This window comes from the organism of the source record quoted next, unplaced genomic scaffold (genome assembly GCF_019419815.1).
Source record: "Pyrus x bretschneideri cultivar Hongxiangsu unplaced genomic scaffold, Pyrus_bretschneideri_v1 Contig14, whole genome shotgun sequence".
NCBI classification, from domain to species: Eukaryota; Viridiplantae; Streptophyta; class Magnoliopsida; order Rosales; family Rosaceae; genus Pyrus; species Pyrus x bretschneideri.
The window spans coordinates 1,184,658-1,206,862 of record NW_025999435.1 but is presented as its reverse complement, the minus strand read 5'-3'; the positions used below and the strand labels follow the sequence as shown (position 1 = coordinate 1,206,862).

The 22,205-nt window shown below is 37.1% G+C and overlaps 2 protein-coding genes across 2 annotated transcripts; one reads left to right on the top strand and one right to left on the bottom strand.

The window, feature by feature from the left end:
* Positions 1-3,532: 3,532 nt before the first annotated feature.
* LOC103962557 (serine hydroxymethyltransferase 4) lies at positions 3,533-6,606 on the top strand. The gene is made up of 4 exons (XM_009375273.3): positions 3,533-4,225; positions 5,203-5,593; positions 5,689-5,790; positions 5,948-6,606. The coding sequence occupies exons 1-4, from the start codon at positions 3,548-3,550 to the stop codon at positions 6,190-6,192; spliced, it is 1,416 nt and encodes a 471-aa protein (XP_009373548.1). The 5' UTR covers positions 3,533-3,547; the 3' UTR covers positions 6,193-6,606.
* Positions 6,607-7,011: 405 nt separating this feature from the next.
* On the bottom strand, positions 7,012-20,272 carry LOC103962558 (DNA repair protein RAD50). Its single transcript, XM_009375274.3, has 25 exons — positions 19,778-20,272; positions 19,492-19,667; positions 19,159-19,273; positions 18,266-18,494; positions 17,912-18,090; positions 17,653-17,823; positions 15,897-16,001; positions 15,704-15,811; positions 15,393-15,604; positions 15,182-15,274; positions 14,195-14,322; positions 13,659-13,773; positions 13,411-13,540; positions 13,105-13,314; positions 12,357-12,562; positions 11,927-12,128; positions 10,786-10,955; positions 10,387-10,711; positions 9,497-9,622; positions 9,363-9,415; positions 8,182-8,332; positions 7,909-7,971; positions 7,694-7,827; positions 7,487-7,615; positions 7,012-7,378 (listed from the first exon to the last, which is right to left on the bottom strand). Exons 1-25 carry the CDS (start codon positions 20,153-20,155, stop codon positions 7,339-7,341), a joined length of 3,948 nt encoding a protein of 1,315 aa, XP_009373549.2. The 5' UTR covers positions 20,156-20,272; the 3' UTR covers positions 7,012-7,338.
* Between the last annotated feature and the right edge of the window lie 1,933 nt (positions 20,273-22,205).

Sequence of the window (22,205 nt, the reverse complement as noted above, 5' to 3'; positions counted from 1 at the left end):
GAGTTGTAGATCTTATTCCTGTTATGCTTTATTTATGTAACGGTCGTACTTTTAAGTGAAAAGAGTGGAGCTAGCGTGATGAAATTAATGTCAGTTTGGCACAATGTCGGGGGAGAGACATGTGGGACCACTGACTTTAGATTTTGCATCTGAACGGAAGCAAGCCGTAGATCTGATCTGATGATGTGCTGGAGAGGCATATCAGCATGTGCATGGTGGGGTTTGCGGTGGTCAGGTCACCGTTTTTTCCAGGAGCCCCTGCTCGTGTAGCCATTTATGTCCTCGTCAATAAGAGCAAGCTCTCCTTTCGTTTTGCACCGTGGGTTCGTATATTTTACTCGCTAGATTTAGAGAGTTTCCATTCAAGTCTTGGTGCATCTTTATTAACTAATTAGAACTTGTTTGTATATGTTTTTGAAATGATTGAAAGCGTTTTTAGATAAAATATTTTCACCAAAAGAGTTTTCGGTCATTTTAAAAGAACATCCAAACAAGCTCTCAAACAACAACAAAAAAACATGAGATCAACTTATATCTATTATATAGTAATAAAATATGAAAATTTATAGAGTCAATTGAGGAACAAAATTGTGAAGTACCAAATTTTACCTTTCAAATTGTAACGTAATTCAACGGACTTATAATTAAAATATATTACAATATAAAGACTGTTGGCGATGTTGTTACGTGACTTGGAAAAAAAAACTCCTCCGGTGGCCGGGGGTTGGTGCGTGTTTGGTGGGCTGCGGCCAAAACGGTCCGGTGTCTTCCTATCAGAGTCCACTATTTTATTTGGTTTTAATTGGAAAAGAAAATTCCACTTGTTCGAATAATCAACTTTTACTCTTACATGTTAAAAACGCACACATAAATCCTAATTAATTAATGAATTAATGAAGAAAATAGGTGAGATTTGGTGGTTATAGTCCATCATCCAATGGAAACACCACCCTACACAAGTTAAGAAGGAAAATGTCGACATCTATGGGGTTGGTTTGCATGGTAATTGACCAAGTTGCCCATCACCAACCCCCACAAAAGCCCCCATCTTCTACAATCCCAACCTTTTTCTAAACCAAAATAAACCAGCATCTCACCAACTCCTGCAGTGATGGTGACTACATTATTCCATTTCCTCCATCTTCTTCCTCACAACATTGCAGTTTTGCTCATCATTTTCAAGTGGTGGTAATACTCATCACTTTACTTATTAGTAGTCTGACAGTTTTTTACACGATCCATTAGCCCGATACAAAACGACATAAAAATAACAGATTTCGGGTCAACCAATTAACAAGTCAGGACATTATCGGGTCACCTCTTAAGTTATTGTTTACCAGATCTAGACATTATGCATGATAATTTATTGCATGACCTGTTAACTGAACACAAAACGACACGACCCGTTAATGAATTGGGTCATTATTGGGTCATTTGTTAAGATAATGTTTTTGATCTGACACGACTCGTTAAGATAATGAGTATGATATGGAAACGATACGAACACAACAAACATGATCCATTTGACATGCCTACTTATTGTTATTGGATGTTTTTAAATTTTAAGATTTGTTTTATTAACTATACAAATATGTCTTGATATTCAAACTCATTCAATGATGATAAATAAGCGGGTAAACATCAACATCACTTGAAGTTGAAGATGACGAGCAAAAATGTTCCCACCTCATGATGAATTTTCTTCTTCACAAGTTGGTAGTGAACCGTATCACCAACTCCTAAAACATACTTTTGTCTCAAGGTCCGGTCAAGAATATAGTCCAAAAGGCAAGTTTCAGTGGAGAGCTATGATCAAAGTTTGAACGTGAATGAAAATACAATGTGATTCAACAATTATATTGTTTTTTGTTGGTTTTAGATGTCTCTTCTACAATTGTTATCTATAAAACAAATTCAGCAGTAGAATTCAAGGGCATTTGGTAACCATTTGAACTCTTAGTCTATAAAATACCAACAATGTAACTTCGTTTAGTTTGGATAAATTGCATTTTATCTTCTTAGGTTTGGATGTAATTGCAACCTCATACAATTAATATCTTTAAAAACACTTCAGTCACATACATTTAATTTTATTATTTTTTTCACTTCAATTTCGTACAACTATTAGAAAATCTATTAACAAGCTTCTGAAGATGAAATATCAATCTTAATTTGTAGGAACATATAAAGAAAAAAAAAAAACCTCATTGGAATACTATATAGGTTATTGGAAGTGTGCAATAAATGCCAGTTATAAGAATATATTTACAAACATTTCATATATTAAATTTATTTAGTGTAATTAACATGCAAGGTTATTGTTTACAACTGTCTCATTAAGAGTTATATGCCTAAACATGAGAGAATATAATCTAAAGAAATCGTATTCATGAGACATTTCTCTCTCATAGAGCCATACTCATATCTAAATGTTCCTGATTTTATTTGTAATGATATGCACATACTATGTCTTCTCATTCAAAAGAGTGATTCACGTCGAGTCATTTGTATGAAGTCACTATGTGGATGCTAAATGGAGTGTTAGTTCAGTAGACACGATCAAATGAGAGTTCTTACATGAATGTTTTACTTTTATTATATGTCAAATTAGAAGCTCTATAAATCGATGCAGTAATGTAATTAATCTTTAAACATGAGGTACTATAGCCCCATTGGACTTTTAGTAATTTTATTTTTTTGAGTACATCAATATTTTTACATTAGGAGGAGGGAGTGTTCAGCTAAGCCACATAATGAGCAGTCTAATTTGTCATCGAATTCAGCATCCACGAGATTCGAACCTATGACCTTTCACTTATAAGTGAAGAAGAATACCACTAGACTGTAGTACTGAGTGAGCATTAAGCTCTTAGTTTAAGTTGTGTATAACAACTTAAAACAAAAGGCCCAAAGTCCCAAAGACAATACAAAAACATCCCAAAACTTTTGGAAATGAAAACTTAAAACAAAATACCCAAATTGACCAATTTATTAATAGACTCTTATGAAATACGATTAAACCAATCTTAAATCGGTAGGGTCAATGCAGGTTAGCTCGTTGTACACCTCTAAAAATGTTTGAGAAATAAAAATAGTAAAAAGAAGTTGAAATCTTAAAAGTCCTTATGAATAACAATTGGCCGAGTGCCTTTTCAAATTAAGTTTTCATCGAATTAGGTTTTCATCTTCAAATTATCGTGTCTCGAATTCAAATCCTTTTCGTTTCTATTCTAAATTATAATATTATTAGCTTGTAATGAAAAAAAAAAATCCTTTTGAATAATAAAAAGAAAAACCTAATTGACGAAAAAAGAAAAAACAGAAAGGCATTGTAAAATGAAGGATGAAGCCACCAATCCACATTACCAACCACATAACCATCCCAAAAGGACTAAATGGTATTTTCAGCAAATCCAAGCCCTATAAACCCCAATCGTCAGTTTGCCACCACCATCCCACAACCACCTCTCTCTCTATCTCTATCTCTATCTCTATCTGCCTCCGTTTTTCTTCCTCCTCCTCCTTTCTTCCTCTCCGATCCGTCCCCATGGAACCAGTAAACGCGTGGGGCAACTCCTCCCTCGAGAGCGTGGACCCCGAGATCCACGACCTCATCGAGAAGGAGAAGCGCCGCCAATGCCGAGGAATCGAGCTCATTGCCTCCGAAAACTTCACCTCCTTCGCCGTCATTGAGGCCCTCGGGAGCGCCCTCACCAACAAGTACTCCGAAGGCATGCCCGGCAACCGCTACTACGGAGGCAACGAGTTCATCGACGAGATCGAGAACTTGTGCCGCTCGCGCGCCCTCCAGGCCTTCCACCTCGACGCCGCCAAATGGGGTGTCAATGTTCAGCCCTACTCCGGTTCTCCCGCCAACTTCGCCGCCTACACCGCCGTCCTCGAGCCCCATGACCGCATCATGGGATTGGACCTTCCATCCGGTGGTCACCTGACCCACGGGTACTACACTTCCGGAGGGAAGAAGATCTCGGCGACCTCGATTTACTTCGAGAGTCTGCCGTACAAGGTCAATTCCTCAACTGGGTTCATCGATTACGACAAGTTGGAGGAGAAGGCCTTGGATTTCAGGCCAAAATTGATAATTTGCGGCGGCAGTGCGTACCCCAGGGACTGGGATTACGCAAGGTTCCGCGCCGTTGCGGATAAGTGCGGTGCTCTTTTGCTCTGCGACATGGCTCACATTAGCGGCCTTGTTGCTGCTCAGGTATGTGCTTTTTTGTGAATCTTCTGTGTTATTGGTTTATCAGATCTGATGGGTTTGCGTAATTTTGATATTTATGAATTGGGTTTGTGTGATTAACTTGATTGGTTCAGCAGATCTGGTTTTTAATTTCGATTCGATTAGATTAGATTGTTATCTGTATTCATTCGCATTTCTTCTGATCCAATCGGAATACCTTTGATTTGATTTACTTATCAATGTTTTGGTTATGTTGTGTTTGCATCAAAATCTGTGTTCCGGAAATTCTGATAAATTTGGGTCATTTCTTCACCGGGATGCAAATGGAAATGGACGTAATTAGTAAAAACATATGTGTTCTTAAGGGGATGAAATTGGAAAAAATAATTTTCTTTTGGTTATTTAAATATGAAGTAGATCTGCACTGCACGTGTTTTATTGTGATGGAAAAAGTACATTACGTGTTTTATGTAATGGGGTGAAATTTTATTTTTTAAGTTATTAATTTTTTAACGAATATATTCCATCATTTGTATAATGACTGGTGGTGTAGGATGTGCCGGTCATACTGAAACCTGGATATTGACTTGTGTCGTTTTGCTAGATTCGGATTTTCGGATTTTTAATAAACAATGAAGTTTCATGAAAATCTAATTTTCGTTTTACGCATCTGTGTTTCAACTTTAAGCTATAGCAGGGTAATATTCAATTTTTCTTCAATAGTACAGTGGTATGGAAATTGAATGGCTGAAATTGAAATAGAAGATCTAATAGTTGTGGAAATCAAATCCAACGGCTAAGTGCTACGAAACATTGAAACCACACCCGTAAATTTCATTTGCAACTCTAAATTGCATTGCATTTGGATAATTAGCGACATTGTTTTTTGTGCATAACACATAATCGTGCAGCCTTGTTTGTAGTATTGAATTATTGGCTTTGCTGTGCTCGTAATAGTTTGTATGTTTACCGTGCTTATTTCCCTCTTTCTTTGGGTATAGGAAGCTGCAAATCCCTTTGAGTACTGTGACATTGTCACAACCACAACCCACAAGAGCTTGAGGGGTCCTAGGGCTGGTATGATCTTCTACAGGAAGGGACCAAAACCACCCAAGAAGGGCCAGCCCGAGGGTGCAGTTTATGACTTTGAAGACAAGGTCAACTTTGCTGTTTTTCCCTCCCTTCAAGGTGGTCCTCACAATCACCAAATCGGTGCCCTAGCTGTTGCTCTTAAGCAGGCCATGACACCCGGGTTCAAGGCATATGCCAAACAAGTCAAGGCCAACGCTGTTGCCCTCGGGAACTACCTGATGAGCAAGGATTACAAGCTTGTCACAGGAGGAACAGAGAACCACCTTGTTCTGTGGGATCTCAGGCCTCTTGGTTTGACCGGTAAAGTGTTCAATTTTCTCGAATGATAAATGTGATGGCCACGAGCACTTCTTTTTCTCTTAATACAATTCTAACTCTTTGATGATGTTCTTCAGGCAACAAGGTTGAGAAGCTTTGTGACCTGTGCAACATTACTGTGAACAAGAATGCTGTTTTTGGTGACAGCAGTGCCTTGGCTCCTGGAGGAGTAAGAATCGGTAAGAACTGCTGTATAAATCGGCTTTTCCATTGCCATACAAAATTTCTGCATGGAATGAAATTTCACATGGTACTTATCGACCATGGTAGTACGGTATTCATAGACGTCCTTGCTACATTTGTCCTGAAATAAGTTATGTGATGTTTTAACAACAGGTGCCCCGGCTATGACCTCAAGAGGTTTGGTTGAGAAGGATTTTGAGAAGATAGGGGAATTCCTTCACAGGGCTGTAACTCTCACCTTGAAAATCCAGAAGGAGCATGGAAAACTACTCAAGGACTTCAACAAGGGTTTGGTGAACAACAAGGACATTGAAGAACTCAAGGCTGATGTCGAGAAGTTCTCCGCCTCATTTGACATGCCCGGCTTCTCCTTGGCCGACATGAAGTACAAGGATTAAGCGTAGGTATCCGCTATTCTATTATTTTCTCTATTATTTCCGGGCCTTGCGAATCAAGTAACCTCACCTTATGGTGATCCGAAAAATGAAAGGTGAAAAAAAAACTTTGTATTGTTTTCATGTCATCGATTAGCTGTTGATTTTTCTGTTTTTCCCCGATATCGATCTTAAAGTTGTCGGGATGGCACGTGTTACAGAGTTTGAGATGAAATCCTCTCGGTAACTAGATGCGTTAGGTTTGTGTTTTCATATGTTCATCAAGAAATAAACAATGCTGATGGGGGTCAGAGTTTGGAAAGTGAAAGATATGACGTCATAACTTCATGTATACTCATATGTACTGTTCTTTGTTGTCATATATAATGGTGATTGCCGTTATAGTCAACAAAAAATATATTTTCAAAATTGGTATCAGCATGCTGCTGTGGGGTGCATAATACTTTATGGGCAAAAACCCAAATGATTTCTACATGCCTTTTTTCTTCTCGAACCCATTTTTCATCTCTTTGACACGTTTTTCTGGCCGTTAAATTGAACAAATCGAAAAGGTGAAACAAAATATTCACGGATTCTTCGGAAAATCTTTAGTCCATTTTTATTTGACGTTATTGTCACTCCCAAACTTTTGCACCCAAAAACTAACCAAAGTGGAGAAGAAATACGTGAGAGTAACAAGCAAAACGCACAAAAACCAAAAACTAAAATAAAAAACAATGCTTGGTAAAATTAAAAACCGAAAAATAGATAACGCTCGGTAGAATTTCCCTCTTTCCTTCCTGCACTCTTGTTCACTTATTTATTCGTAATGGTTATCAAACGGGCCAGAAAGTATTTGATGGATTTATGAAAATAACCAAAAGAGGCTTCTTATGGGTTTATACACAAATGATACAAGATATCAACTGAAAAATGAGGTGAACTGCAAGTATAGTAATAATCCCGACTCTGTCGAGATGGCAAAGGATTTAAATTAAACCCAGATGTCGATTCAATTTTCTACCTAACTACATATTTCCATTATTTTACAAATTTATAAGGTTTCGTAACTTTCGGGCTTCCGAATCTCTCGTTCGGAGTTTTCAACGTGCTGATTCATTTCAGCTGCATGAGGCTCGAGGACAGTGTATACTACGCGTTTAGGAAGCTTCAATCAAAGATCTCCTGGGCTTCGATTATGCTATGCTGGCTGGAAAGAAGAGGGAGTTAGAGAAGTTAGAGTGACACCGAATAAGAGATGCGTAAAAATATAAAAGGAAAGACATCCGAAGCAGAAGTTTTAAAATGTTAGCCATACTGATCATCCTTTGCCACCCGATAATATTTTTCTGCATGCTGGCGCTGGCCAATTAGTTGAGCGAAACGCTCATCGTGAGTAATTACTATCAGCTGGAAGTTCTCCTGGCCCTTCCGGTCCTCCATAATTCTGCAGAAAGAGGATAAACGGGCAAATGTGAATTGAGAATCCATTTGCTATTTGAGAAAGAATGTAGTCTGCCTGTACCTGTGGAGAGCAGCGGCCAGACTATCAGCATTCGGGCCATCCAGGTTTGTAGTTGGTTCATCTAGTGCTAGTATTCCGCAGTTGAGGCAGAAAGTTTCAGCCAAAGCCAATCTTATGATGAGGGAGGCAAGGACCTAAAGCCAAAACACAGGTTTTAGCTTTCCGTTTCACATAATATGGTACTATGTTAAGTGAAGCGCTCAAAGATTATTTACCTTCTGACCAGCACTACACCTTCCTCTCATTTCAAGCTCTGTATCACCAGTCTGCATGAGAACCTAACATTATGCAGTGGCAACAATGTAAGAACAGGCCAAGAATTTAAGGGGCTGTTTCGTTTCCTTCATGGATCCAATTTTTAGTTTTCAAAAGAATGTAGCTAAATTATTTATTACTCATTAGTTTCAAAAACTAAAAATTGGATCCAAGAAGGATAGCGAACAGGCCTAAAGGATTTGTAAGAACCTTAAAAGAAAAAAAGGTAATACCTTGTAACTGTAAGAACGAGTCCCAGCACCATCAGAATCTGAGTGTATACAGATGTAGTCTATATCTTGTCCTCGGTATGTTTGCTGCCACAACTCTCTTATAATTTTATTTATTTCCTCCATCTTCATGCTGTGGAAGCGCATTAATGCTCTGAAGAAAGAGAAAAGAAAGATCAGAGATCACATTATAACGAAGACGTATGCAACATTATAACGAACATGTGTGCCAGAGAGCATTCACCAATTGAGCTTTATTCACACATACACACAGACATGAATATGAATAATAAGTCAGTGAGGCTGATTTATAACTCATAAATTTGACCACCATGTCGTGCCTGGTATAGGCTGATTTTGTGATACAATCTGCTTCATACCCATGCCTTAATTGTGTCGTGTCATACCTAATGGGGTAGATATTCGACTGTAAATAGGCACTTGTACCCATGAATGCATAGCAAGTGAAGGCATAAGTTGTGTTATGTCTGTTCAGCATAAGCCATATTCACGTTGACCCAAGTTTGCTTTACAACTTTAGCACCGATATATGTGGTGGGGCATAGCCTAATTGATCCCAAATTCCCCCTACCCAAAACGTCCCATGATCAAACAAGCAAATAAATTTAAAAACCCAGAACAGGTGCAAGAAAAAGAAATAACAATTCATGATGAGATTAGTGGGAATTGATGACAATATGATAGTAGTGGATGCTTGGTACCAGTTCATTTCACAGGCAGTACTATGGTGCCAAATAAGTATAATTTCTCCAGTGACCAATTTCTTGATCTGGAGAGGATATCGCACAACTAACAATAAAGGTAACAACCTACATCGCCACCACAACAACCAAAGACATTGATAGTGTTGGGAGTACTGACTTGTTTCGAGGAAGGAAGGAGAACAAAGAGTAAAATGAATACAGAGAATGCAGCAAAAGAATGATGCCCAATAGTACAAAGATTATTCAGCCTCAGAGAGCGCAGAACAACAGGACATGAAACAAACCATCAAAACCTAATTCTAGAAGTATATTGATATTCCACTAACATTTTTTTTTGGTTGGAGTTAAAATTATGACACAGCAGAGTAATTTGGAGAATTAATCCTCAATTTAAGTAAGAATTTTGTGGTTAAATAATCAAATTATGAAGATTCATTAAATCTGATTCCAGAAGCTCACTTATCAAGCGCATTGTAGTATCTGTCGAGGTCCTTGTTTGCCATCTCAGTTGTCTGTCACAAAACAATTAGACTAACAATAGAAATATATGAGTAATCAGGAGAAACATTTTGCGATTCATGAAGATGCCATACCTTTAGTTGGATTAGCTGATCAAAGTACCGCTTGTCAATGTCCTTGTAATCTGGGTTTTTGAGATCAATTTTATGCTTTGAAATTTCGCTCTGGTGAGCAGAAATGATCCCCTCATTCTGGTTTAACTGCCATAAAGGAAAGTTCTCTAAATAAAAAAATCGCAAGAAGCATGGACCATTAATTTGGGACAGAGGGAGTATATATTTATCTTTTCAGTCTAATTAGTGCAATCTTTTTTTCTGTATAATTTGTTTTATTTCTCAGACACTTAAAAACCATGTTTTGACTCGTTTCGGCAGTGAATTTTTGGGTGATTTCTTCAAACCAATCAGTACTGAAATGGATCACTTGAGAAGTTGTAAGAAATATAGACATGGTAGGAGGATTAAACAACTTGAAAAGTTTGAGCAAAAGATGAAGGAAATACAAATAAAAATGGAAATAGAATCAACACAGAAGTTTCAACTAGAGATGCTATATAATTATATTTTAAACGAGCATGCAATAAAGACCACATTTAAGTCATTTTCAGCTCTTGGACTTCATACCGTCTATGTATAATGTTGAATTAGAAACTAGAATGGTCACCAACAATCACACTTATATGCACAAAATTCTGGATAAGTGAAAGATTTAGAGTGGAGATCTTTTAATGTTCAAACTTGCTCTCATCTTTCTTATCTTAAAGACCCTTTTATTTGGGAATTTTAAATGAAAAGAAATTAAACAAAATATGCAAAGTGCAAAAAGATACCACATCCATGCAACTATGTTTACTGCACTTTCAAAATTTCTGTTCTTTCTATCCCTACTTATATATTCAGTTCTATTTGTTCTCAAAAAGTTTTTAACAAATATGGCTGTAATTGAGATGTAGAACTATGGATACCCTTTTCAGAAACTCCTCCCTCTCATGAGAGAGCTTTTCAAGTTCAGCTTGAACTTTGGGCTTCCGACCAATCTTCAGCATTTTGTCTTCCAGTGACTCAAGCTCATGGGTAAGTTCCTCTACTTCAGCTTTCGTTTTCCTGTAACTCAAATTATCCTCAATATTTCGTCTTACCTGATCTTGTTTCCCTCTTAAATCTTTGCTTTTGTTCAACTCAGCTAAGATTTCCTTCTTTCTAGTTTTACAACTTTGAAGTTGAGATTCAAGCAGATGTTGCTTTTCTTGGATTTCCTGCAACTTCTCACCTTTCTTTGAATCATTATACCTGGTAGGAGAATAAAAAATTGATAGAAAAGATCAATAGTACAAGATCCTTAAAAACAATCACTCGAAACTTACTCTTTAATTTTCAAATTAATCATATTTAATGCCTCAACTTCCTGCTCGTATTCTCTTTTTCGTTCAGCTTGCTCATCATATTCGCGATTAAGTTTAACTTTTAAGTCATTATGGTAGCCAAGTAATTTATCTTTCTCCTTCGATAAAGGGCGAAGAGACTCTGCCAAAAGCTGAAAGTTCAAAATACGTCATTATGCATTAGAAAGTAGAAAATCACTACTCCGATCACAAGGACCAGAGAGTTGATAAAATGTAAAACAGATGAGCTAGGAACTGTTGGTAATCGACATGGTAAAGTACTTCACAACTGTTACTTATTCAACATGTAGTCTAAATTCTCATAAACTTTAGCCCTCTTCTGAAAATAGTCAAAAAGTACTTCACAACTCCTAGAAAATAGTTCTTTCAATAAACTGGATCACATACTGTTAAACTTTTTCCAGACTCATTTCAGTACACCACAACAAGAATCAAGACTTTTTTTTTTTTTTTTTTTTTTTTTAAACTAGTGTAGGGTCTTTGACCCAACTAAAAGTCCTTTCATGGCCACTTTATAAGACATCAAGAACAGATATCATCCCATACACAAAGCAAAAGCAATTTAAACAAGGTTTGATTAGTGGCAGCACATACTTGATTTCCTGCGATAGATCAATCTTGATTTTTATGTTTATTTTTTATCATGTAAATCAGTTGTATTGATAAGAAAGAAGGGCAAGAAAAGACCCCAGTAAACAGAACATAATTTTACCAAGTGTAAGGAATCTCTGATTTTTCTTCCCCTGAGAATCAATTGACTCTAAACACACCTACTGCCTAAATTTCTAGCACTTAACAATTCCAAGAGAAGTTTGACACATATTTCTTAACTGATAAAGCAACTTCTTCAACCTTAGGCCCCAAAAGTGAAGACAATCCAATGGTTAACAGCTCTAAAATATGAAAGTTTTAGAATGTATCACCATGCTGTGTTCCTAACCAATTGACGATAAAGAAAAAATGTACTATTGAAGTTACCAATTGTGTTTCTCAGACAGAATATGCTCAGCTTCTTATCTGCTGTTATTATTATTAGATACTTTCTTAGTTAAACCTTTGAAGCCCAGTAGCTTTTCCATAATATATAGATAATGAAAATAACCTTTTCATCAAGATCGACTCGATTCTTTTCTTCCGTCAAACGCTCCAACTCTTCTTCTGCCCTTTTGACATCGGACAATAAATTAGCTGCTTTGACTTTCTCTTCCCTTATGTTGTGCCACCGATTTCGGACCGCGCTCAAATCATCTTGTAATTCCGTTTGTTCGGTTCTCAACTGCATTACTTCTCTATGCAAATTATCCCTGTATCCACAAACAAATTAACCAAAATAAACAAGAAATAAAAAAGATTAAATATTGCACGATGTCAACAAGAGTTCGATTTTAAGATCAGAATCTAAATGCTGGAGAGCAAATAAATGTAATTTCCATCTACACGAAGCTACATTTTAAGACTGATTTTTATTTATCGATCAAATATTCTGATAACAAGAACAAGTAACCAAATCATTAGATATTGAGAAGTTATACTTTGTCTCTAGCAGATTATCCAGCTCTGTCTCAATATCTTGCATAGATCTCGCACCATGGCCTTGTTCAAGTTTATGTGCCAGCTCATCAACTAGCTTCTGTTCTCTTTGTATATCTTGAAATAGTCTGTCAGCATTTTCAATGGGTTCCATCAGGGCCTGAATCGAGTCCTTTTCAGCCTTTACTTGAGCCGAAACTGCTAACGCCTACAAGATCAAAACAGAAGGTACCTTTATTGTAAAGATTTCGTGGAAAAGAAAACAGCAAACTTCTATTATTCAAATTATGAATTCAGGCAAAGACAAGAACATAGAGAATTACTAGATAAGAGCTTATAGAAGAATCAAGTAAATAATTTTTTGGTCCTTTATGGCCATTAGTCTAATTGTCACTCTGAAACAGCTTCTAACAATATCGGCGAATGATTCAGGGCCTGCAGGAGTTTAGAATCTTAATCTGAATGTTTTCAGCAGAACAGCCAACACAATCAAAAGAGAAATATCAAGCTGCTTAAGCTAGCCACTTTGATTTTTATTTTTTCACGCAACCCAATATGAATGAGAAAGAGAGAAGGTAAATGTGCAGTGGTAACAGAACACAATGTTTCTTAATTTTTTTAGGTTCAATTTTGGTGATGATGTGCTATAATGTGCTACCACATGTGCTTATTGGCCATTCGCTGTTGGCCCCTGAATAAATGGTTTGACCATTATATGTGAAAGCAAGGAGTAATCAAATTAATAATTACATCATCAAGGGCATGAGACTTTTGTTCCATCTCTTGAGTAAGGTCATGCAGTTCTCTCTCTGCATTGGGGATTCTTTCCTTCCCAATGTTAACATATTCTTCATAAACCATGCGAAGCCTGTCCAATTGCTGAAAAAAAGAGTCAGCAGTCGAGGACTCTGCAGCCAGCACTTTTAATTTCTCAGCAGAACTTGCAGCATTCATTCTTTGCTGTATAAGAAAATATTTTCCAATTTTAGTCAGATAATATTCCAGGAAAAAAACAATGAACCTTTTTAAAAAATATGAATGGTGATGGATGCCAACCTTTTTAACAAATTCGTCTTCCTCTTGTAGAGAAAAAGGTCGTTCACAGCAAGGGCAAATATGATTGGCACGGGCAACTCTTTCAAATGGATCAAACATTTGTCGCATACCATCCGCAAAATTGTATTTCCTACAGATGAGTCACCAGATTCAGAGGTAAAATTGGAAATATGCTGAACATGTTGATAAAGATGCTATTACTTATCACTTAATATTAGCCTACTACTAAAAATTCAAAAAACAAGTACCTTTTCTCGACATCTCTTTTCTCCTTGGCTGAATCCAAGACTGTAGGATAGTAATCAACAGTAAAAGATTGCTGATCTAAGGCCTGAAGTTTAGACTCAATATATCTCCTCTTTGCTGCATTAAAACAAATAAAAAAACTAGATATAATTTTAAGGGAATACACAAGTCAGAGCACGGGAGACAATGGAAAAGAATATCTGTTTATTATCCCTAAATCTCATTTACTATATTCAAAAACTTATGTAAAGGGAAAATCTTAGTCGATTGGATAGCACCTAATGCTCTAATACATCTTCCACACTACTCAAAAGAAAGAAAAAAAACCGGTGTATGTGCGAGCGCCAATGGCTCACATCATGTCAGTCTTCAGTATATATTATCTTATACATTTATAAGCAAGGTCAACTTGGTAAAAAGAACTTATGTGTGTAAACAGTGTTGCAAAGTTTATGCAATGGTTCAATAAATAAAATTTGATTACACCTGAATTAAGAACAAAATTATTATCATAATATTCTAAAGATCAAATACTTACAGTCCATATCTTTCCGATGCTTGTAGATGTTATTGTTAATTTCTTGTATTCTTGTCTGCAACATATTCACCTCATTCTCCGCTTCACGAGATTTGGTGCTCAAGTCATCAAACTCCATGGTAACAGCACTGCAAGGAGAACATAATGAAAACCTCAAAGTCCAAAACCATAAATTCAGCAAGTTCTAAACCCTGAGAGTCGTAACTAAGTGGAAGTTTGAGTTCTGTCATCATAAGTTTGAGTTCTGTCATCATTCTGCATGTCCGTAGAGGTAGCAAATTGTTCTCATATGTCCGGAAAAAGCTAAAAAACCAGGATTTTCTTCCAATTTTTTTTTTATCATACTATGATTTCACATTTTGAAGCAACAATCACGTTGGCTGAAACCCCAAACTATGAAAAAAATCCCTTTCACAAATCAGAGACGCGATTGGCTTTAAATGATTAATCCCCTGTTTTAAAACTCACTCTCCCAAAATATGACCATCAGCTGCTTATATAATCTATAGATAATTATACCGAACACTTTACTCCTCAAACATGACCCAACCTTCTTTCCTAACCAGTCAAGTAACTGATGGAAAAGCTCATTCTTCGCAACATATATCTCTCAGCATAAAAATGCATGGAACTTATTCTGGGAAACCGATCAGGATATCAATGGAAGTAAAATTAACAAAACAAAAATCACTACTGCAGGTCGTAAACACAACTTAAATTGATATGGATAGAACAAAATAAAGAGAAAATGTTAAACCATTAATGGAACATAAAAGGATATCACAAATAGAGAATGAAACCACTACAACAGCATGCTGACATCAAATATCACTAAATAAGCTTGAAATATGAATCCAGAAGCAAGAAAAGGCAAAGTTGTGACTCAACATCCCACTGCATGATGAACATTACACGATCATGATTTCACATTTAGGGTGACAAGCAGCGGAGCATTTTTAAGATGTAAAAAAAAAATATGGGACAAACCTCAATACTTTACTGATTTCGCCTCTCAAATCCTTCTCTGGAGGAAACCTCCCTTTTAGCACTCCTCTAACTCTCTCCCTGTTTTCATTAATACTGGAAAGTATAATAAAGGGACATTATAAGCAGTGGAACGGGGATTCATATGAATAACACAAGCTAAGAGAGAGAGAGAGAGAGGGGAAGAACAAAGAGACAGATAAAATAGGTTTACATCTTTCCATGTTGCCTTTTGCGGTTCTCCAAATCATTCTTCTTCATAGACAGTTTTGTTCTGTCCTCTGTATCAACAGCCATGGCAACTTTCTCTTTCTTAGCAACTGTAATCATTTGCTCGATGCTAAACATCTCATTATACTTTTGGCGTATTGTTGATTCAAATTCCCTTTTAGCATACTGGTTTGTCTTTCTCTCAAGCTCAATATGCTACAATGACAAAGAAGAATTACTTGCATGTACCTTAGCCCGGTTATTTAAACCTAAGATTATGAATCCCAATCGAGACTACTAAGCTGTCATCCTCACCATATTTTTTTCTTTTTCATCAATGTGAGAAAGATCAACATTTGAAACTTCAAGTTCTAAAGAATCACGCTCATTCTTTTTTTCCTCTATGCGCTTCAGAAGGCCATTCTGTATGAGTCACAATTAGGAACGCCTACACAAAACATGAGAAAAATACATTTCGGAAGCAATCTAGTGAGTCTTAAATGCAAACCTTTATTTCTTCTTTGGCTTCTTGCTGAGCCTCAATAGACTTCCAACGGTCTTTTACATCATTGTAGCAGTCCCATGTTGTCTCAAGTTCTTTTTCATTTGACATCTGAAATAACATCCATTTTAGTCAGTTCTTACCCAAATAATGGACCAAGCAGAACTTTGAGTTGTGAGAAAACTTTACTTTGAGGTGAACTAGTATTTACTTTGGTATTAAAGTCCACTTTGTGGACACCATGCCAACCAATACAAACATACGTCCGTCGTGGAATTACAAACATGGATACATCCCATGCAAATGCTCAGTTTCAAATACCAATTACCATAATGAGATTTCTCAAGAAATTAATTTTAACACAAGATTATAGGGGTAAGCAATCAAATCCAATGATATTTTCAATATGAGATCCATCATAGTATAGCCACATCAACATTTTTGACCGAGACAGCTTTTTTGAATTATAATCGGAAGAACACTCTTTTGAATTCCAAGTTAGCTTGGGTCGGCAAGAGTTTTTTTTTTTTTTTTTTTCTCTCTCTTATGATACTTTTATTTTATTTTACACTTTCCATAATATTTGCTAGTTGGTCCTACAGTTTATAAAAAGCAAAAGCACTTGAGCCACATAATCTCATATTAGTCATGACTCCAGCTTTAGTTTCTAGCCATATGGTTTGGCTACATGTGGCCTTGGTTGGTTTGCAGAGCCTCATAGCCTTACGGTCTGGAATAATCATTCAGCCAACAATGGGTGTTAGTTGGTGAGCTGGTTGGTTATGGCTCTAGGGTTGAAAGGATGGCTTGCTGCTAAATAAGTGTCTACCATGGGATGTTTGAGAGATGATTGGTCATTTGTCCTCTGGGACGACTGTTTCTTTCTTGCATAGGGAGGGATCTACCATGGGACATGGTGGCTAAAGTAGGCATTATGTCACTGCATAGCAGTCAGCCATGAAGGGAAGGGAACTTTTCAATCACATCCTAGATTCTAACTATAAGATCTTTTCAAGAAATCTAATTTCAAGCCCAAAACCTAAGCACAAGGCCCACAACTTGCATTTGCCTACATTTGGGAGCATACTTTCTTAGCCTGCAAGGAGTCACCAAAATGGGCAAATCCATGTCACAGTTCTTACCCTCCAAAGATTCACTAAAATGGGACTCCTTATCGAATCCCATATAGTAAGAGACCATTAGACGAGTCTTATTCCAAATATATGATGAAGCATAGCTAGGGTGACAAATTCCTCAAACACAAAATGTCATCTGCTTTCTCATGTGAACAAAACACTTCGAGGGTTCTCTTGGTTGTTTTACTCCACTTGCATCCACACCATTTTCACGTGAGATCATTCTTAGAGGATACAAGCTTCAGGGGGGCAAGCCTACCAAGAGCCATAGGTGAGCTTGTCTTCCTCAAATAACAAAAAGTTATTGGTATGGTAATGTTGAAAATCCTAATAATAAACCATAAAATAGAGTAAATTACATTTTGCACCCTCAACTTTGGGTTACATAACAAACTCATAAAGCATAAACAAAAAAAATTATTGGTATAGACTCTAACTCAATGGTTCTAGATACTTGGTGGTCTAGTAATGTTGAAGATCCTAAAAATAAACCATAAAATATAATCAAATTCCTGCTAGGACTGTTGATACCAAGTTTCCAGGACGTACATATATAGGAGGAAAGTATTCAAGATAAATCATCCATTAGAATTAAAAAGACGACATGGAAAGAAAGGAGAAGTTACCTTCTTATTTTGCAAATCCTTTTCTAGATCCAACAACCTTGATTTTATTCGATTGGTGAGGTTCAGAGCAACTTCATTGCTGAAGGGAGGATTAGGAAGAGCACCCAAATTGTGCCTTGAAAAGAGCTTTTGAATGATAGAATCTCTCTCATTCTTTGAGCACAAATGAACCTGAATTCAAAAATCAAAGATTAACATGGAACCATTTTCCACGGTTCAATAGATTTCTAGAATATTAAAATGTATGTGATTCGTTTACTTCAGCTTCGTTTTCGAGCTTGCTAATCTCCCTTATAGATTCCTTAAGCGTTTTTTCAAGGAAAGTAATTTTGCTCTCTGCGTCATTCTCTTCCCTTTCCAACTTCCTGATTTTAGTTTCCAAAAGCGCAATCTTTTCTTCAAACTTGGTTTTCCATTCCTTCAATTCTTCATCAGTGTCTGACCAATACACCAAAAAAAAAGGTGACATTCCCCCAAAGGCAGCATCAACAATATCCTCCATAAATAAAACATGAAAAAAGAGCAGCAGTAAAAATTGAACTACTATGATCAACCAGAGATGGTTAAATGAAAAAAATTACACAAGCATCCTACTACTGCTAGGTAGCTATACCTTCATTCTCCTCTTCAAGAGCCTTGTGCTTCTCCTCCCGCTCGTTAACCAGGGTGCTTCTCACGGCAGTTTTCTGTGATATCTGGTCCTCCAGCTTCTTCAAATCCTTTAGTTTTGTGTCAGTATACTGAATTTTAGTATTCACATCTTGGATCATTCCCTCCAACCCCTGCATCTCACTTTTCAAAAAATTTGCTTTTTCTTGAGCTTGAGAAATTTGCTCGCGAAGCTACAAACACAAAACCCCGTATCAGCAACATCAATCCCCTTAACGCACACATGTCAGACATTAAGCCCAAAACACCCTTTTCGTATCTTGAATAACCATGATTTCTAATAATTAAAACAAAGAGAGAAACTAAGGGACCCATGTGGAACTTCTGTCACATAGAGCAGTGTTTTAAACAGACTAAAAGAGAAGGAAGAAACAGACACACGATGCAACTTAAAAAATAAGAATACAGCAGGATGGTCACAGGAAGCTGTCATCAAAAGCTTGTGTTTAGTGAAGATACGAAAGAAACATATTCTATCCAAGCGGACATTCAATTTCCCAAGTACTTCCATCGATACTTCAGATTTTGGGCATACCAAGTACCCAAATGGATACAGCCCTGATGTGGCAGGATACAGATCAGATATGTCATTTGGAGTGTCCATTGACTTTTTGACACTAGGCTTTCAGATGCCTCAATGCCGCGCAATCAATATGGTCGATATACCAAAAGGGTATTTTGCATTTCTTTTCAGATAGAAATGGGGACTCATTGCGATTTAGAAAATTAAGTGATCTCATAGACCGGGAAAAGCTGTCTACGATCCGTTAGAACAACAAAAAATGCATATCAGAATTATCACAAAAAGAATTAAATCAAAGAAAGGACTAAAAGAACCTTATATGCAATATCTTTTTTGGTTTGAAGATTCTCCAACTGTAGCTTGTAGGTCTTTATCTCTTGAGCTTGATCCTTGTGAAGTTTTTTAATTACCTCCAATGCCTTAGTATATCTGATTAAGTAGCAGATGCGCATGAGTGATAAGTTTGAGCAACCGTCATCAAAGAGTAAAACAAAATCAAAGTACAAAATTAATGAAAACTTAGGGATCTTGCCATACAAACAATCGAATGCATACATACAAGTATCAATGAAATGTTCATACACAAATTAAACTCAACTATGGAAAAGAAAGACAAACAAAAACATCGAATGAACAAAAGACAATACCGGGTAGCAGAGAAGATATCATCAAACTTCTTCTTCAATGTTGAAGGATCCTGCAAAGGCCAATTGGCTTCATCTTGGTGCACAAATATAACATTTTCTAAGATAGCCTTTGACACACCCATTAAAGCAGGGATTTCCCTATCCATATCGGCACATCGATAACTAAGGCAAACTTTCTGCAACTCAAAAACAAAGAATAATCAACAATCTCCACAAACCCCGAAATTCGAAAACCATAAGAATTTGAAGTTTTGATTGAAATTTCAAAACGCAGTTGTAGTTGTACCTCTCCAGTGTGGGGATTAATGGTCTGAAGGACGCTGTCAATGGCCTTGAACTCCATTTTCGAGGCCTTCTGCGTGAGCTGAAACGACCTAATGCATACCACATCTTTGCCGGCAGCGGTCCTGAAGCGGAGCTTAATCTGGGCTTTGGTCTCGGTTTCGCCGGCGACCTTAGGGTCATGGACGAAGCTGTGGCCGGAGCGAGCGTTGGGAGGCAACTCGCCGGAGCAGGAGAGCTTCAAGCACTCGATAATGGTGGTTTTGCCGGCGCCGTTGGGGCCGACGATTAGGGTTAAGGGCTTGAAGAAGGTGATGACGTGCTTGTTCTCCGGGTCGAAGCTCCGGATTCCCTTTATTAGCATCTTGTCCACCGTACTCATCTTCGCTACTTCTCTTTCTACTCATGCACCAGAGGGAAGAGAGAGAGAGAGAGTCGGAGGGAAACCACAGCGGAAAAGGGCGGGACTGATAATCTGAGGGTGACAGAGGCCGAGTCTGAACTATGGACTGGGCCATGTAGAGTAACTCCAGCCCTATTTTTAGGCTGACCCAAAGCCTAAAAAATAGTCTGGCACCAAAAAAACCCCTCCACCCTTAAAAATAGACCAACCTAAAGTCCAAGCCAATTTGTAGGCCGGCCCAAAATGGGCTAAGGTAGGAATCGGCCTATCTGGCGTCATGTTGACGTCAGCTGACAACACAAATTTTTTTTGCGTCAGGCGTGTGGGCGCACATCCCAGACAAGGCGACAGGCGTCGGGCTTGCACTGCAAGCGCACTAAAGGGGTGTAGAACATGGGCCACATGGCTAAGCCTCGATCGTTGGATTTCCAACGACTAGTATTTTGGGTTGTTGGATTTCCAACAGTAAAAAAAAATTTGATATTCAAACCCAACGGCTAGTAACGTGGTATAATCTAGACCTTTCGATTTTCAAATCAACAGTTCATATTTTTCGACAAAAAAGCTTAAAATAAATAAATAAATAAAATGTCATAAATTAATAATATTTTTTATAAATAAAAAAATGTTAGAAATTAAAAATAAAATATACTAGGATATTTAATTTTAGAGGTGGAGATGTATTTAGCCAATTATTACTTATTGCAGTCAATTAATATGCATTTGGATGAATTAAATAGATTTTGGGCCATCTCATTTTTTAGGGGTGGAGTTACTTTTAAACTTTATAGAGCCCACATTTTATAAAAAAGAATGAGTCATTTTTATGTTGCACACATTTTTTTAATTTTCAACTCTCAGATTGATAAATTGAAAAATAATAATTTAAGATGAGTGTTTGAGTGCAATTAAGTACTAGGGTTTAGTGAAATGACTTTTTAGGTTTGATTCTAGTCAAAAAGTAAATTTAAAACACATTATTACTAGCTCATGATAAGGTTTTAGAGCAACTCCACCGTTGCTGGGTGTTCGGGGGACATGCCAGAGAAAAGGGGCCCAAGGCTCTGTGGACCGGCTCCAGCGTGAAGGAGCTCAAGTGGAGGTGGAGGCCCGAGCTCTGAGGCCATGAAGAATTGCCAACCCGAGAGCCTGAGTGGATGTGATGTTAGGCCTGACGTTAAGCCTTTTTATATTTTTTTTCTGTCAGGCGCGTGCACCCCACTCGTGCGTAGGGGCGCGTCGCCGACACAAAATCAGAAAAAACAGTCACTTTTTTAGTTACTGCTGGGAAGCCACATGGCTTCCCACGGTCCGTTCGATCTCAACGGTTTTTTAACTTGAACCGTTCGATCTCAATGGTAAAAAAAATTAAAAAAATCTTATTTAATATCCACCGTTCGATCTGAGATCAACAGTGGATATTAATATACTTTATAAATAAAAAAATAAAAGAAAAAATAGTTTTAAAATTAAGAAAAGTTACCGTTGTGACACGTGGCACAACCTGGAGTGTTGGAATTCAAATTTTTTTATATCCAACAGGAGAGATTAATCAGTTAAATAAAAATTTAAAAAAATTGTAAATAATTCGAAAAAATATCTGAATTTTTTTTTTAAAATATTGTTTTTATTTGTCTATAAATACCTTCTCATTATCATCTACCTTACACCACAATTTCATATTTTCTCAACTACTTTCAATCACATTCATTTCTTTCTCTCAAAGTTTCAATCCTTTTTTTTTTCAACAAAATGACTATTGATACAAGTACGAATTGGTCGCTTCTTGTAAATGTTGCGTTGTGTACTAGTTGGGTTGAAGTTACTTATAGTTCGCTTACGGGTAATGAGATGCAGTTGCGAGAAATGTGGAGTCTTATTCATACCAATTATCTTGAGAAAATTGGTGGGAAAAGAACCAAATAATGGATGTCCAGTCGTTGGAAATTACTTAGCCAATCGTTTAATACGTAGAGAGACGCCTTGGCACAAGCTAGTAGTAATATTTGAAGTGGGAAAAATTACTCGG